Genomic DNA, 15,458 nt, shown 5'->3' on the forward strand with positions numbered 1-15,458 from the left:
TAGAACACGCATGCCACATGTTTTTTCCTTGGTGGACAACTGCTGACACAAAGACCATACCTGGCTTGTGTAAAGAACCAGCTGCACCAGCTGAGGCATCAGGGCATCAGCCATAGTTAGAGTTTGCAAATTTGGATGCATCAGAGATGTCAGTAGGACGGGAAGCAGATGACCAAGCATAGTGGCCTTCGTAATTTGCTCCAGGCCTTTTAATCTGTAAGGAGAGTCAAGGTTTACACAGTAAACACTATTTTCATAGAGTATCACTACTATTTTTAGTCATCCGTTCAATCTCGTAACAGACTGCCTAAGTTGGCAATTCAAAATTCAGCAGAGAACATTTGCATTGTACATAAAAAAAACCAACCCACCCCACCACCAAAAGTTACTATCTTGAAAACGTTCCAATTTCTCCAAAGTGTCAGTGCCCTACTCTTTGCTGTCAATTCTTACTAAACAACGGTAGAGCAGAAGACAGTAAATCAAGAGTTCAATGACTGCTTCGAAAATGATAAGCTCCCACGGGCACAGGATGAAAGTCCGCATCAAACGTGAATGTATTTGTTCAGTATGTGTATCAGGCGCCCAGCACACGTAGCTCAAAGTATTTTAAAAGAACCTCTATCTACAAAAATATATTTGAGCACGAAACCCATCTGAAAAATATCCCAAAGGAATTGCGTATTATCAATAAACAAAAACTAATCTTGCAGGCACACAAAGCATAGAAACTGAAACACAACTGGGAGAGGGAGGTGCTTGTTAACGAGAGAAAAGGTTCACAGCTTTTGTTTACATTCCAGTCAAAGCTCAAGTATGAAGTTATGAAGAACAAGTAATGCTAACCGCACTTGTACCATAAGCCACAAAAAGCAACGGTTTACTGTCTTCAAGTTAGCATACCCGTATTTGTCTCACCTCTGCTCTCTATCAGAAATGTCGCTGTTTATTAGCGCTGTAGTGACTTGTTGCAGCATTTCTAAGACTTCATCACATCCTGTCAGAATTTGTGTAGCAAGAGACAAAATGCTGGTCTTCAGCTCCTAGGTACAAAAAGAGTTATAGGATACTTAAATTCTTAAGAGAACACAAAAAAAGAACAACAGAACAAAACGATGGATTTCCAAATGAAAATAATGATAATGTGACCTGGCAGGCCTGCAGCAGTAGATTCATCCAAGACTTAAATTTGATTAATGCTAAGCCCCAAAGTGCTGGGAGAAACTAGGTGCATATTTTACAGGATGCACATCCAGTTTCTAGAGGGAAGGAATCCCCAAGTCCAGCACAGGAGAGAGGGCTGTCAGCCAGCCACGGTACAGCTTTGGTGACAGAATGTCCTAGCGGGTATGAGGATCACTGTGGAGAGAGAAACTGAACAATGAAAACATGGGTGAATAGTGAGACAAGAAAAGTACTACAATATTTCGCATTTACTCCACGAGCCTGAACAAGTAACTTTCAACTGCAACAGATTACAAGCGCACAAAGTCTCAGAGAGCAGCAGACAAAACCAGCCTAACAAACAGTACCAGACATTCAGAAGTCAATACCATTATAGAAGAATCGTTACTTTTACAAAAATGACTACGACAAGACAGCCTGCATGCTAGGACAAGTCTGGCTTCTACGAGTTCCCTCACGACTATTCCAACAGTAATATGAAATGACACCATTTTAATAAGCCTTATACCAACAAAACAACCACTGTCCGCAAACTTTGTCCTCTAACCATTTCCTTGCCACAAACATTATTCATGCTATTTCAGACAACAGTTCTACACAAGCTTTATAAAGTTAAAACTGCAAAAAAGCAGAAGCCAGGTAAGGCAAATGAGAAAACCCTTTCCAATTTAAATCTGAAAAGTACTTTTTCCAGGACCACCTAAGTGATTTCGAGAAGTGGGAGGGTAATGCGTCCAGAAAGGATTCCTGGCACGTGAATTTTCTTACTAGGACATATTAATAAAAATACATTTTAAACCTCATTATACGTATATTTGGGAAGGGAAGAGTCTGCTGTGACTGACAATATAGAACCCCAGCTAAATACTGAACCCAGAACAATTGCAGACTTTAGCTGGAGAACGGGAAAAAACTGTCTACAGAAACTTAACTACATCAAGAGGGAAGGAACCAACAAAACAGCCTAAGTAGAATGCATTGCAGAAACAACAGGTGTCACAGGAACACTGACTGTAGAGAGCCATACTAGAATAAATCTTGGTGTTTACCTGTACCTTCAATGTCTCTCCCTGCAAGGAGCTGTCACTGTCATCATTTTCATCAGGTTTAATCAAAATAGTGTTACTGAGGAGGTGGTTCTGTACAGCCATCAGATACCGCAAACACGAAGATGCAGCCTTTAACATAAATAAGTACACTTTACATTATCTAAATCCTTTAAATCAACCTTGATTCAGGCAATCCTGGTACTTCGAAATATAAAAGAGGAAAAAAAATTTGAGGGAGAGAACAAGCAAAAGCAAAAAATAATTTCCCTTCAAAATAATTTTATTTTTGCTGATTTAACACAAGTTTGTTAACATATTTAAGACAAGAAACTGGTTGGAAACCACTGAATTCTGTGAAATAACTTGCAAAACATATAAAGTACTATTTTATTCAAGTATGGAACATGATAGTAATATTCAAGTACTGTAACATTAATTAATTCGTAAAAGACAATGCCGCTACAGAGCTAAATTTAGGTCACATTCAAGAAGGTCCTACTCCTTGCCCATCCTCCCGCAGCACAGGCCGTGAGTTCCTGTGTCCTCCCCAGCGTCTGCTCAGGCAGACCAGGGAGCTGACCCTGCCCAAAACACCTAGGCATACTTTTACCATTAAATAATGACAACTTTCACTCATTTTTGTCTCTAAACGATAATCCTTTCTGCTTCTAGGAATCATTATACACTACTGTAGAAAGACTTTTGTTTGGTTTTGTTGTTTTTTTTTTTTAAGTTGTTGTAATGCTTCGAGGATTGAGATACACAAACTTCCTTGAAACAGCTACCAGAGCAATTGGAAAACAGATCCACATCTAAACCTGGTTTATCATTACTGTACGATTTACTTTGCTGTAAGAAATTCTTTCTTCCTTCCCTGCACAGCATAAACAAAAGACATTCTTTTCCTGCATTTAAGACACACAACTATAAAAGTTTCACCTCTGTATACTCAGTGAAGATGATGGATTTACAGAGGAAAAGAAGCCAAAGGCAAATAGGCTTTTATCAAAATACGTTTTACTTACAGGCACAGTTGAAAGAAGCCTTTGAAAATCATCTTTAGATACAGTTTGGCACTTGGTGATTAAGACACAAGATTCTCGGACAACAATCTTGAGAATGTAGTGCAACAGCTCATCATTTAGTCTTCAAAAAAAATGCAAGAAAGATTTTAAGCGTTAATAGTCTAATTATGGTGTATTTTGTATAGCTCATCTCAAAAGTCTCGGCAAGCTCTATCACAAACTATGTGAAACCAAAACAAGTAGCTGACATCTAATGACTCCTAAAAAAAGGATTCAACTTGAACAGGTTCTTGAGATTGATATCTTTACTGCCAAAAAGTCACCTAACGTAGTGATATGGAGAACAACGTCACAACATCATACTTATGAATTATCATCCACGTTTACCATATTCGTGGCAAGTAGCAGGGAACCCAAAACTAAGTCTGGGGGCAGAAGTCTCCAACATTTCCCATAAAATGTCAAACCTCTCTCTCCCTTGCCCTAATGAAATTCCACCCACTATGGACACAAAGACAGTATTTCAGGCCACACTGCCAGTAACATAACAAGCAATTTCAGCAGAATTTCATGCAAGCTAACCTAAAGCGAGTAACGAAAACATACATTGTAAACGGGGAGGAAGGGGAACATATTGTTGCATTTTACCTATAATGATCATCATCTTCACTTCCAAATCTGTTGTTCTGAAGCTGTTCAGCTAAATTAGTCAGGATAACGTCGCGAAGTTGAGAGAGACCGCTATTTCGCTCTCCTAAAACGGAACGCAAAAACTTTTGCAAAACAGTATCTTACAGAATTAATTGATATTTATTTCCTCAGATACCTTGCTTAATATATGCTACTTCTCAGAAATGACTATATTTACAGTGTAACTTGATTCCCTGTTGACATTAGACTGTTAAAACTTACTCTGCACATAGCACTGTTTTAAATTCCAAAGACTTTGACGCACGAACATGTTCCTATGAAGTAACAAATTACTGTGCATCAGCTGCTTCTAAGTGCAGACTCCCATTTCACAGTGAATGCAAGCAGATTGTTACTTTTTGACTAAGGGCTAAAATTACTTCTGGTTCCCGTGTAATTGCCATGGGTAACGCTAACTGCTAACTAGGTGTTCTAAAACACAACCCGGACAAGAAACATTACTAATAGTGAACAAAAGCAAATTTTAATCCTTTTCAATTTCAAACAGCTGCCCAATTGACACAGACTTTTTTTTCTACACCTAAAATATGCTTGACCACGCGGCCATTCAGAAGGCAGCTTCAGAATTTGAAGCATTCTGTAATTTCCTAGAATAGGAAAGGCTGAAAGCAGACTAGTGGTCAATATTTTGAACTGTTCTCCTTCCACAGGTTGAGAAGTATTTTCATTTTTTGTTTTCCGTTAGAAAAAACACACTCTCACACGTCAACAAGACATTCTCACCTTCAGTTAAGACCAATTTCAATAAATTATTGATTTCTGCTTCTCCAGGATACAGGATATTCAAACCAGAGCTACAGAAAAAATAAAACCACTTATTATTTAATGTACTTAGAAGTGAACAAAATAATCTCAACGGACACGTGAAAAATGGCATCACAGACTCTCAGCTTGGTATATGATGTAACATTTAGAATGACGATGTAATAGCTTTTTCCAACTTCGAAAGGTACACTCCATACTTTTTCCTTTGCATAAGTCATAAAATATGCAGCTGCTTTCTCCAGAAATCTCTTGTAATCAAGTATATTTTATTGTTTAGGTCCCAAAGCTTCTTCAAAAGCTATCTGCTTCCCTCTGAGGAACTCCACAATAATCAATTGTGGGTATGACAGCACAATCATTTTTTCAAGAAACAGACGTATGTCAGAAAAAATGGATGAGGGCTTAGAGAACAACTCAAATATTTAGCTCAGGTGATTGGGCAAGAGCTGCGGCTTATCTCTGATAAGAACAATGGAAAATGCGAGAGACAGTAATCAAGAAGCCACTACTGTTACTTTTATAAGACTGGCTCCTTACAGAAGCCTTAGCTTAAGCTAAGCAGAAGATTCTAGAACTAGCATTTCAGAAACAACAGAGCTACGCATAAATACTCCTTGTGGAGATATTTTTCCCCTCTAACTTGTGATGAACTTTGTTCTTTCTACATGAATTACCACATCAAGCCAGAAGATCACAATAACTTAAAAGGAGCACTTCGTGACTGTCTGAAGTGTCGAAACTATTATGCAGACTTTTCCTTTTCTTTTTCCCTTTTCTTTTTAAATAACGCTCTCATAGAAAAGAAAACTGGTATGTTTTTCAGCTTCACACTGAGAACAGAGATTATTGCAGCTTCCCTCCCTCTGGCTCGTGCTGACCAACTTGCGATACAAACATCAGGAAAAGTTATCATACACTACAAGCGAAGTTTAACTTTTTCATTGAGTCCCCCAATGAGAAAATAGGAGGAAAGAGATACCACCTAATCCCCACCTCTGATTTTTTTTTTTTTAAATCATTGGAGGATGTAGGGCTAAACAAGGGAAAAAACGCAGCAGCTGTCCATACAGTTGACAGGATACATTTTTCCCTGTCAAAAAGCAAGGCCCTGAAAATGCTAGATAATCATACTGAAGATATGCTATTCTTCTTCACTCACTTACAGAGCTGCATAAAGCCACCGAAATTTGGAATGTCGTGATTCACACACAAAAAAATGCAGGTTGATCTTCAGAAGATTTTGTTCTCAACCTTTGGAGCACTTCCCACTTGAAAGCAGATTATATTTGTACTTAGGACGTTTGAGACAGCATTCCTCGTCCTTGAGATGTACGTTATCTCGTTTTCGTGATACACAATCACACTTTTTGCTCGCTTGCCTGTACTTAGTCATTCTGCTATTTTGACAAGCCAAAGAAAGGAAATTACACAGCATCAGGTTCAAGAGATGCAGTAGCTAATACGATGTGGAGCTAAAGCAACCATCCTGTTTCAGTGTCTGATGACCTGGTGTACCAGCTCAGAAACATAATGCCCACTCTTCTACCAAAACAGATTCCCCTTTTCTAAACATAAACCCGACTTTCTCCAGACCGTCTTACCACCCTGCCAGTGTTTTTCCCCCCCGAGTCTTCAATCTTATAGCATTCCTCAAGTATTATTCATTCTGCTTCCCCTTACATTCCTTCTGTTTAGGAATATTTCAGTATTGTCCCTTGAAACACTGGTGTAACAGCTGACAACATTAGCTTTGCCTATTCCAGAACACCAGTAAACTATAGAAGCTAAATACGGAAAGTCATCAGCCATCAATATAATGCAGAAAACTTTGCTTGAATTTAGCAGCTATATCATAATAAATACTAAAAAGCCCTAATGAAAGCCAGTAAAAAGTAACAAATGACGTATGGAAAGCAATAATTATCAGTTATTTCACTGTCATAATGACAAACACATTGTATTTCCCTTCTTCCACAGATATAAATCGTAGTAATTTTACCATACTATGTCAACCTAAATTTTATCATATTAATTTAAAATTAAACTGAATACAATTTGGATCTTCATCTGTTATAACGTTTTTCAAATCATTTAAAATCTCAGTTACATTTAATTTGACAAAACAGATATTTACCTAATAGCTAGACAAACCTCCTTCTGAATTTCAGAGCAAATCTGATCCCTTGGTGCCATCAGTAGCTGCCAAAGTAACAGGCCAGACCTTCTAACAATATCTCTGTTTCTTTCAGTTTGTGGGCTGAAGAAAAATTTAAAAACCACCTAAGAAAAATTAAACACAACAATATTAACAATTTAAACATTGTTCACATTAACTCATTTTTCTGTGGTCAGTTTCTCAAAATATTGCCTAGGTCAGTTGAAATCTCAGAGTCAGAAACTGACTTTAGATTTTCAAGATTTGGGCTAGTACTTTAGCAAAAAGAGAAGCCCTTTCTCTTTTTCCTCCCATGGGAGGAAAAAAAGAAAGAAAGAAAGAAGTAAGCAATCTCTCTGGATTTTGTTTTAATCTGTAAAGGTGGCAATTACATTTAAATTAGGAGTCTTAAATGGCTGTATAAAATACTACAAAGCCACTGCTAGGTCCAATGCAATGGAGAAAAAAATTAAAAACTAATGAAATCAAGTGGTTGTCTGTATTCTAAAACAACTTTTCTTTTTTCTTTTTTGTAGTGTTTATTGTTAAGTACATTTAAAATGCCCTTGTACCTGAAAGACAACGAGGATGCAGCGTATTATACACGTATCTCCATTCACCATAGCTTTCTCCATAATGTCGCAAATACTGCTGAGATGATGCGCTTCAATTGGATGTTGTTTGCCCAAAAAATTTGTGATGGGAAGATTGTTGCTGGCTGCAAGCAGGTTGAGTTGGTGGATACACATGGCACCAACATGGTGCAGTAACTGGTTAATAACCTCATTTGTGGTTGTTGCATCCCCTAGAAGAAGAAAAGCGGTTCAAATGCTTGCTGTCTACAAACGCAGACTATAGCATGAGCATTTGCTTCTAAAATGCAGTATCTCATCATCACCCCTATCTTCAGGACACCCCCCCAGATGATAAGCAAAAGAATTACACACATCAATTTTTTAATCTACAAACTTCCAAACACATCTCGCTTTTTGCTTTTTTCCTTTCTTAAAGCAAAGAGAAACCACGACCAATATTTACGAACAACTTTTCAAGAATAATCTCAACTTTTAATAGAAAATTTCAGAAGGTAGTTTCTGTGTATTTACTCTATGATAATCGCGCGTTTCGCTGATGTGTAGGTTTAGCTCACCTTTGGGCTCTGTAATGATGTGACTCACTCCTAATCTCTGACACACACAATGGAATGCCTGGTTCCCGGGATTACACCACTGATCGATATAATCATTAGAGCACGTCCATATCATGTTATTCATAGTATCGTAGCAGGCACCTAAGACAAGGAAAATACTTCGCACATCAAATTTTAGAATGTTTGTTAGAAAACCAGACTAAAGTATTTTTATAGCAGACATAAATCCAAATCATTTGCTTAAAAAGTTCTGTCATGTGACAGCAATTTAGTAACAATGCATTGGAATGGAAAATATTTAAAGAAGATTTCTTAATAAAGGAATTAATAAAGGAAGTACAACAGCAACCATTTCAGGTAAATACTCTAGTGCTTATTATTTATAAGTACATAACATATATCATTCCTCCACAACTCATCATACACTGCCACAGTGCATAAACTAAAAATAGCCGAATCTGGCATCAGACACTAGTAACTTATACAAAAGGCACAGGGGAAAAAGTTTCAAATTTATTTTACTACACTAATTGACAATTAAGCACCTTAGAACTTGTTTTAAAGGCCTTGTGGTAAAAAATGCAATAGCTTTAATAAACCCAACAGTTTTATCTGTTATTTTTTATCTTGGAGACTCATCTCCTGAAAAGCTTAAAGCCTACAAACACAAGCAGGTCCAAAACAGTAAAAGGAAAGGGATGAGTGGATTATAGACACGGCTGTTCTAGGATAGAGGCACTTACCACACTTTAAAAGGTCAAAAATAACCCATTTGCCCACAGGTTTCAAATGACTTGCAAAAGCAAGATACTGGAAATTCCTTCAGGGAATTCTGAACTTGCAAAAATGTTAAACTTACAGAATTTCACCACAGACATGAAACCCCACCAACCGCGGAGTTGCTTACTGCAAATTAAAACCCAGGTAGATTTTAATCTAAGGGCTGGATATGTCTAGTTCTGAAATATTCCCAGGAAAGAGATCTCCTTCTTACCAAGTCCTGGAACTAGAGCACCACGTCCAAGTGAACTTCCTGCAGCATCAATGAGATCTGCTCGGCTGGTGAACTGCCCATCCGAAACATTGAACACCAAGCTCGAAGCAAGAACTACACAGAAAAAAGACTCCAATAAATTTCTGAGAAGTTCATTGTATTTCAGAAAACCAAGGACTTAAAATCTGGCACAAACGTATCCGACTGACTTTTTAAAGACGACAAAGCGCTTGTTCCTCCAAAGAGTGAGCGTGTTGCAGAACTGCCTGATCCACCTGGGGGTGGGACCAACATCACCAAGTATGTTCCACACGTGTATATCGGAGTCTTCCTTAATACCTTCAGTGGCAGCCCACAGCTAGTGTTTGCAGCTGAAATATTAAACAGAAAAATATAACACAAACGTGTATTTCTTCACCACATCAAAAACCTGTAATACCAGGCAGCAAACAAGGCAGATTTCTATTTAGGGCTTCAAATAAATCAACATGGAAATTCATTTAAGCTACATTTCGCAGCATTTAGAAGTTGCTTTAAGAAGTTGTATAGAGGAGTGGCCTCATAATCGCACACATTCAGCATCAATCCCCAGAAGGATACAGTTTCCCAGGTTATTTAAAGAGAACAACTGAAAAATTAAAAAAAAAAAAAAAACAAAAAAAACCCAAAAAACAAACAAACCACAACACTATAACCAAAACAGTGTCATGGTTTGGGCTGGGCTGGCCACTAAAACAAATGACAGATGCTCTCTCTAGTTTCCAAAGCATTAAGAGCCTAAATTTAAGTATAAACAAGACTGTTTTAAGAATTGTACGGTGCTAAACATATTGAAAGCAGTATTTTCAAGCCAAACAATCTTTTAACATAAAGAGACCATTTGAGATTCACTACACATTTGCTATTTTAAGTTCTCCTGCTCCACGTGAAACGCCACAATGATCTAGCTCCTGCTACAGTTGATCAACACTTTTCTGATCACTGACTAAAGAATTATCCAAGAATAACCACTTATTCTTCTTCTGTAGCACTCTAGTTGTTAACTGGCAAAACACAGCCTTTAAAACAGCTCTTCAAGCCAACTCTTTGCCAATTTCCCTGTAAGCATATTTATTTCCTGTATAATTTATTTTTATGGAAATACCTTTAATTGTTTAAAATTGAAGAAAGAGACCTCGTGTATGTAATGAAGGAAGAAGAGAAGCGATTGAAGAAACTGAATAAAATCTTATCTTAAGACAAATCTTACAAAGCTCCAGATCATCCTGAAAGCCAATGCTGTTCATTCACAATTCCCTAATTAACTTGGGTAGTTTCAGCCCATAAAAGGATAGCCAAACACTGTGCGAGCTACCTCAAAAAAGCAAAACTACCTCTAATTTATAATATTCAACTTACTTGTGAAACAATAATTTCATTTTCTAAACTGCAGTCCATTTTTACATAACAAAAGTCCAGTTGAACCGCCAGCAGATAAATGCAATCAACAGTTGGATGAAAAGTGGCATAAAGCAGTCATATAATTGAATACACGGGGAAAAAAAGGGTGCTACAAGTATTCTTTCCTGGTTTGGTTTTTTTTTTTTTTTTTTTTTTAAACTTTTCTCACAATCAACGTCTAATGTAGCAAAGGAACTCTTAATTCAAACATTAAGCAAATACTGCATGTATTTCAAACACTTATTTGGGGGGGGAAAAGGGCACGTGTGGGGTTTTTTTGTTTGTTTGGGGGTTTTTTGTTTTTTTTTTTTACATATTCTAAGAGGTTAGTAATTACTAAAACTGATAGGATATGTATTAAGAAACAAAACACCAAAAATTACTGAGAGTTAGTAAAACCTCTTCTGACCTGCTTGGTCCTCTTTCAACGTATTGGAGATTGTAGAGCCCGTGAGAGCAGCCAGTGTCGCGGACGGAGAGGCTCTATACCTCGACAGCCTACTCAGAAGCATCTCATTTATACTCTTTGCAGATTCACCCTCTTTTCTCATTAATATAATTCGTTCCTGTAGAGGATTTGCTATACATATGCCATTTTCAACCTATGAAAATGGAGAAGAAAAAGACTTTTAGATATTGAAATCCATAGGAGTCAGATTACCTTAACTGACCAGTAAAGCTGAAGAATACAATATACCAAGTAGGGATACAAACTTAAACCTAAACCCAGCTACAGAATTTCTTACAAAAAAGTGCTACAAAAGCTAGACAGGTAAGTATTTGTTTCGTTTGTGACTTCATGGTTCAATATAGTATCTTCTATTTTGTCTGTCCCCAAAGACAGAACTGCTTGTCACAATCTTAAGTTTATTTATAGAACTCTACTTAAAAATATTTAACCTCCCTGTACTCTCAATGATGTTTCACCAGCAAGTTTTGTAAAAAGAGGCCTTTCAATCATTTGTCAGCCAAAAAGCGTATGAAATGATGTTTCTTAGACGTTAATCTTCAGGGGACACGTTATTAAAGAATGCACCTCTTAATGAAGATAAGATCTGATTCACAGCATTAGGCATTTTCCGTAAGTTGCACTCCTATAGCCCACCACTTCGAGTTCCATCTTCCCACCAAGTACAGCCGCCGTACCCCGACTGCTGAGCAGATACAGACATCGCACCCAAAGTACTCCATTGAAGCTAAATCCTCATACAATTTCAATTATCAATACTAGAGGTCTATGAATTGCTGTAAGCTCTGCTATGTAAATGAATAAAATTTTAGACGGAGGTGCTTCATTGTCAAATTAAAATACATACACACACGGAAGCATATATATGTATATATACACATATATAAGCCATTGAGAGAAAAGGGAGTTCAAACTACTGACACATTTCTCTAGACTTACTATTTTGAAACGCTTTTGCTTTTACACTAAAAGCAATGATTGTCATTCAACATAAAAAAACATTTTTAGGCTACAAAATGCAGTGTAGACAAAACAATCGTATTTGTAACTTGTGGGACACGATTGGCTTTGAACACAGTGAAGCAGATCCAAAGTAAACAATGCTTTAAATCCTAATACACTGAATTACTGTGCCAGCATAAAACTTAATTGCTAATTATAATAAAATACATTTTACATTGCAAGACAATTCATACTGCTGGAGTATGATACATCCTCTGAAGACAGAATTGAACCATACACCTTCTGTTCTGTTTAAAGTTAATTCGTAAGCACATTGCAAACAGCTATTCAGATTACACATATCAATATTCAAACCTAATATGTTGATTTGAAAATGCTGATATTTAATTAAGCAGTAGTCATGTTACCAACTCCAGAGACATAGAAAACACATAATTTGCTTACTATCAGTTCAAAAATATCCATAAAAACAGAGTGGCCTTTTGGTGTTTTTTCATTGAGGCTTGCAGGAGACCAAATCCAGTAGAAGTATGTACCATCTGAAGAAAGATGCACGGTAGTCATAGTGCTGCCAACTGGGAAGTGATTTACTGGCATTGGGACTATTTGACACACCTACGAGAAGGAGAGCATCTTAACATCTCTTATTTTGAAGTCTGTTCTTACAAGTATTAACAGTGTACTTAATAAATAAATAAATAAAGATCAAGTGCAGTTAGTCCATAAGAGACTTATTATTGGACATAATATTACTATTACATTTATTTGTTACAAAGAGCTATTCTATAATGTTTGCCAAATGGATCTACTGCATACAGAACAGCTTATGTATCTAAACAGTTAACATATCTAAAAATAAAAGGATCATCTCCTCCCTAATGCTGGAGAGCATACCCACGGTACCATAAGGAAAACATACATGCTAAAGAGTTATATACTTTCTGCAACTTCTCTGAAACATTACTTGAAACTTTGGAAGAAAAGGGGAACCAAACATCCTCAATTTCAGGAAACACATGGGACATAAACATACATATCCAACCATAAAACCATGGCAGGAAAAAAACCAAAGTAAACAAACTATCCATTTTTACAAAGGATGACAGTTGTTTATCTACAAAACACAATTAGATCAGAAACAATACTTGAATTTTGTTACAGTAGAAGAATAATGAGCTGTTCAGGACGATTGTTTTCAGTTTAAGTCAAAGTCCACTTTGCTATTGTTCGATTGTTTTATAACGTGACCATACTATAGTCTAGCTCTTACAATACTAGCATAACATATTACAGTGTATGTCTGTACATGTACATACACATGTGTATATACACACAGATATACACACACTAACATATGGAAGCAGAGGAATATCTACAACATAACTTACAAGTTCTATCGTGCAACGCTGTCAATGGGTATTTACAAAAAGGCAGTTTCACAAAGGAAAAAAAAGAAGAAACTTCAAGGACAAAAATAATTAAAGCTAGAAATGATGATGATTAAGAATGCTTTCTTACTGTACTATAACTCTGCAACAAACATCCTATCTGTTCCTTTTACCTGAAGGGTATGCTGATCCACAACCTGGAAAAGGGAATGAGGCTTATTATCAAAAGAGACGGGCCGATGAAGAAGTTTGCTGTTGCCAAAAGCAACCCACCCAGTCTCCAGCTCCTCATTACGGCAGTACACAAAACCTCTGGCAAAAAAAAAAGCAGTATATTAAAACCCTGTGCTATTTTTTGGTTTTCTATGAGCAACTCACAACCACATTCTTGAACTCTGACTAAACTTAAGTTCAAGTCAGCGTAAGGCAGCAATTTCTATTGCAAAACAATAAGCATAAGAAGCCTCATGACCTCCAAGCAATAAAGAAGCAAGAAGGTACAACGAGTCACGTCTGCACTAATCACTTCTATAATGAATGACATAATTAGAAAACAAATACTTACAAATTCAACAATTGTACAACTATAAATACACTGTCGCACAACCGGTCTATAGTATATCCCTCTCAGCAAAGGGTGAACCAGCTTTCTATACATTAAAAAAAATAAAAGAAGATCTAAAGTAGTAGTTGTTCTGCTAGTATACCTCTTTGCAGGAGGCTGGATTAGACAGCCTCCAGAGGTCCCTTTTAACCTAAATTGTTCTACAATTCTAGAGAAAGCATACTTAAGAGGAATTTCAGATAAGAAAACCAAAACATTAGAATAGCATTTAATGAAAATGCATAATATGCTCTAGTCACTACATCCAACATGACAGGTTTATCAAAACAGTAACTTTTTTCTTAAACAGATCTGCAGAATTGCACATATTCAACTGTCACTTACCGCAAAGTACCATGTAATCCAGATCCTAATTTGCTTATTCCTCTGCCCACTGAATTTGTTGTATAAAGATAGAGCCCATCTGCTGCAAGACAGCGCCCCAAGTCTGCATCTGAATCGGGAAGAAAGAATAGAGCAGAGACCTCCTCTGTAACACACAACATTGAAAATTCTCCATGGTCATTACACTTCTGTGGTAGCTACCACAGCAACTGAAAACCAACAGATGCTCACGACAGGTCAGTACCGACAGGTCAGAACCATTTTCTTCATACTGAATTTATTATTCAGTGTTCTAAGAGCTACTGTAACATAGTCAAAGTCCATCTTTTTACAGTAGTTTTTTAACACCTATTTGAAACCTTATGGAGGTGCTCAGATTACGCCTAACTCGCTCACACGAACACTAGGGCTATGGTAATCTCCTGCCATCGCCAAATAAACTTAACAAGAATTAGGTGCTAGTCACTCAGCTTCTCTTTTGAGATAACAAATGACATTAGCACTGTTTTCTCATGATTCAAATGTACATCATCTGTTTCTAAGTAATTTCTTTTTCCTGTGCTGTGTTCTCGTTTCAGTGTTAAAGACCTGTCTTTCGGTATTATGGCCCAAGCTTCTGTAAAAAAAAAAAAACAAACCAAAAAACCCAGTAAGTTTGAACAGGCTTATTCTGCACACTGTTCAAAACTATAAATACAGTAGGAACTAGATTAGCATACGCAAACCATGCTTGGGAACACAGCACTATTCAACCAAACTCATCTCATGTGTAAGATTCCTTTACTCAAATATAAAACAACTTGAGTATTTGCTATTAAATGTCTTCAGAATGATGCAAAGGAGCAGAAGACCATTCGCTTCTGTTTTTGCAACAGGAAACGTTGTTCAGAACTCAGAACCTGCAGCAAGATAAAATACAAGCAAGGCTTATGACTATGCAAGCCTTTCTGCTCAGCACCACTGCTATAACACGCTGCTTTTGAGGAAGGAATAATCTAATACTGAGCCTCGATCTAATTCCTGGTACAACTCCGTGCTTCCCTTAAAGCTCGTAAGTAGACCCTTCCACCACTGAACACTGTTAAATTAAGACAAAACGTATTTCAAACATAGCTTTGTCACTCACAAAGTAGTCATTATTAACAATCAAGATGGGACACACAAGGCAAAGCCTTGTAACAGGGATGTCAATAAACTAGTCCAGTCAACCTATTG

At 37.0% G+C, this 15,458-nt stretch overlaps 1 protein-coding gene across 1 annotated transcript in view; it reads right to left on the minus strand.

Annotated features, from left to right (window-relative positions):
- HECTD4 (HECT domain containing E3 ubiquitin protein ligase 4) overlaps positions 1-15,458 on the minus strand; it is a 63,184-nt gene that overhangs the window by 43,081 nt on the left and 4,645 nt on the right. The window contains 15 exon segments of the mRNA XM_009880308.1: positions 61-214; positions 919-1,043; positions 2,235-2,363; positions 3,260-3,380; positions 3,908-4,013; positions 4,694-4,764; positions 6,870-7,015; positions 7,463-7,695; positions 8,041-8,181; positions 9,035-9,148; positions 9,244-9,405; positions 10,884-11,076; positions 12,351-12,521; positions 13,468-13,606; positions 14,244-14,352. Coding sequence (XP_009878610.1) covers positions 61-214; positions 919-1,043; positions 2,235-2,363; positions 3,260-3,380; positions 3,908-4,013; positions 4,694-4,764; positions 6,870-7,015; positions 7,463-7,695; positions 8,041-8,181; positions 9,035-9,148; positions 9,244-9,405; positions 10,884-11,076; positions 12,351-12,521; positions 13,468-13,606; positions 14,244-14,352 — 2,114 coding nt within the window.

This window comes from Charadrius vociferus, unplaced genomic scaffold, assembly GCF_000708025.1.
Source record: "Charadrius vociferus isolate BGI_N301 unplaced genomic scaffold, ASM70802v2 scaffold332, whole genome shotgun sequence".
Lineage (NCBI taxonomy): Eukaryota > Metazoa > Chordata > Aves > Charadriiformes > Charadriidae > Charadrius > Charadrius vociferus.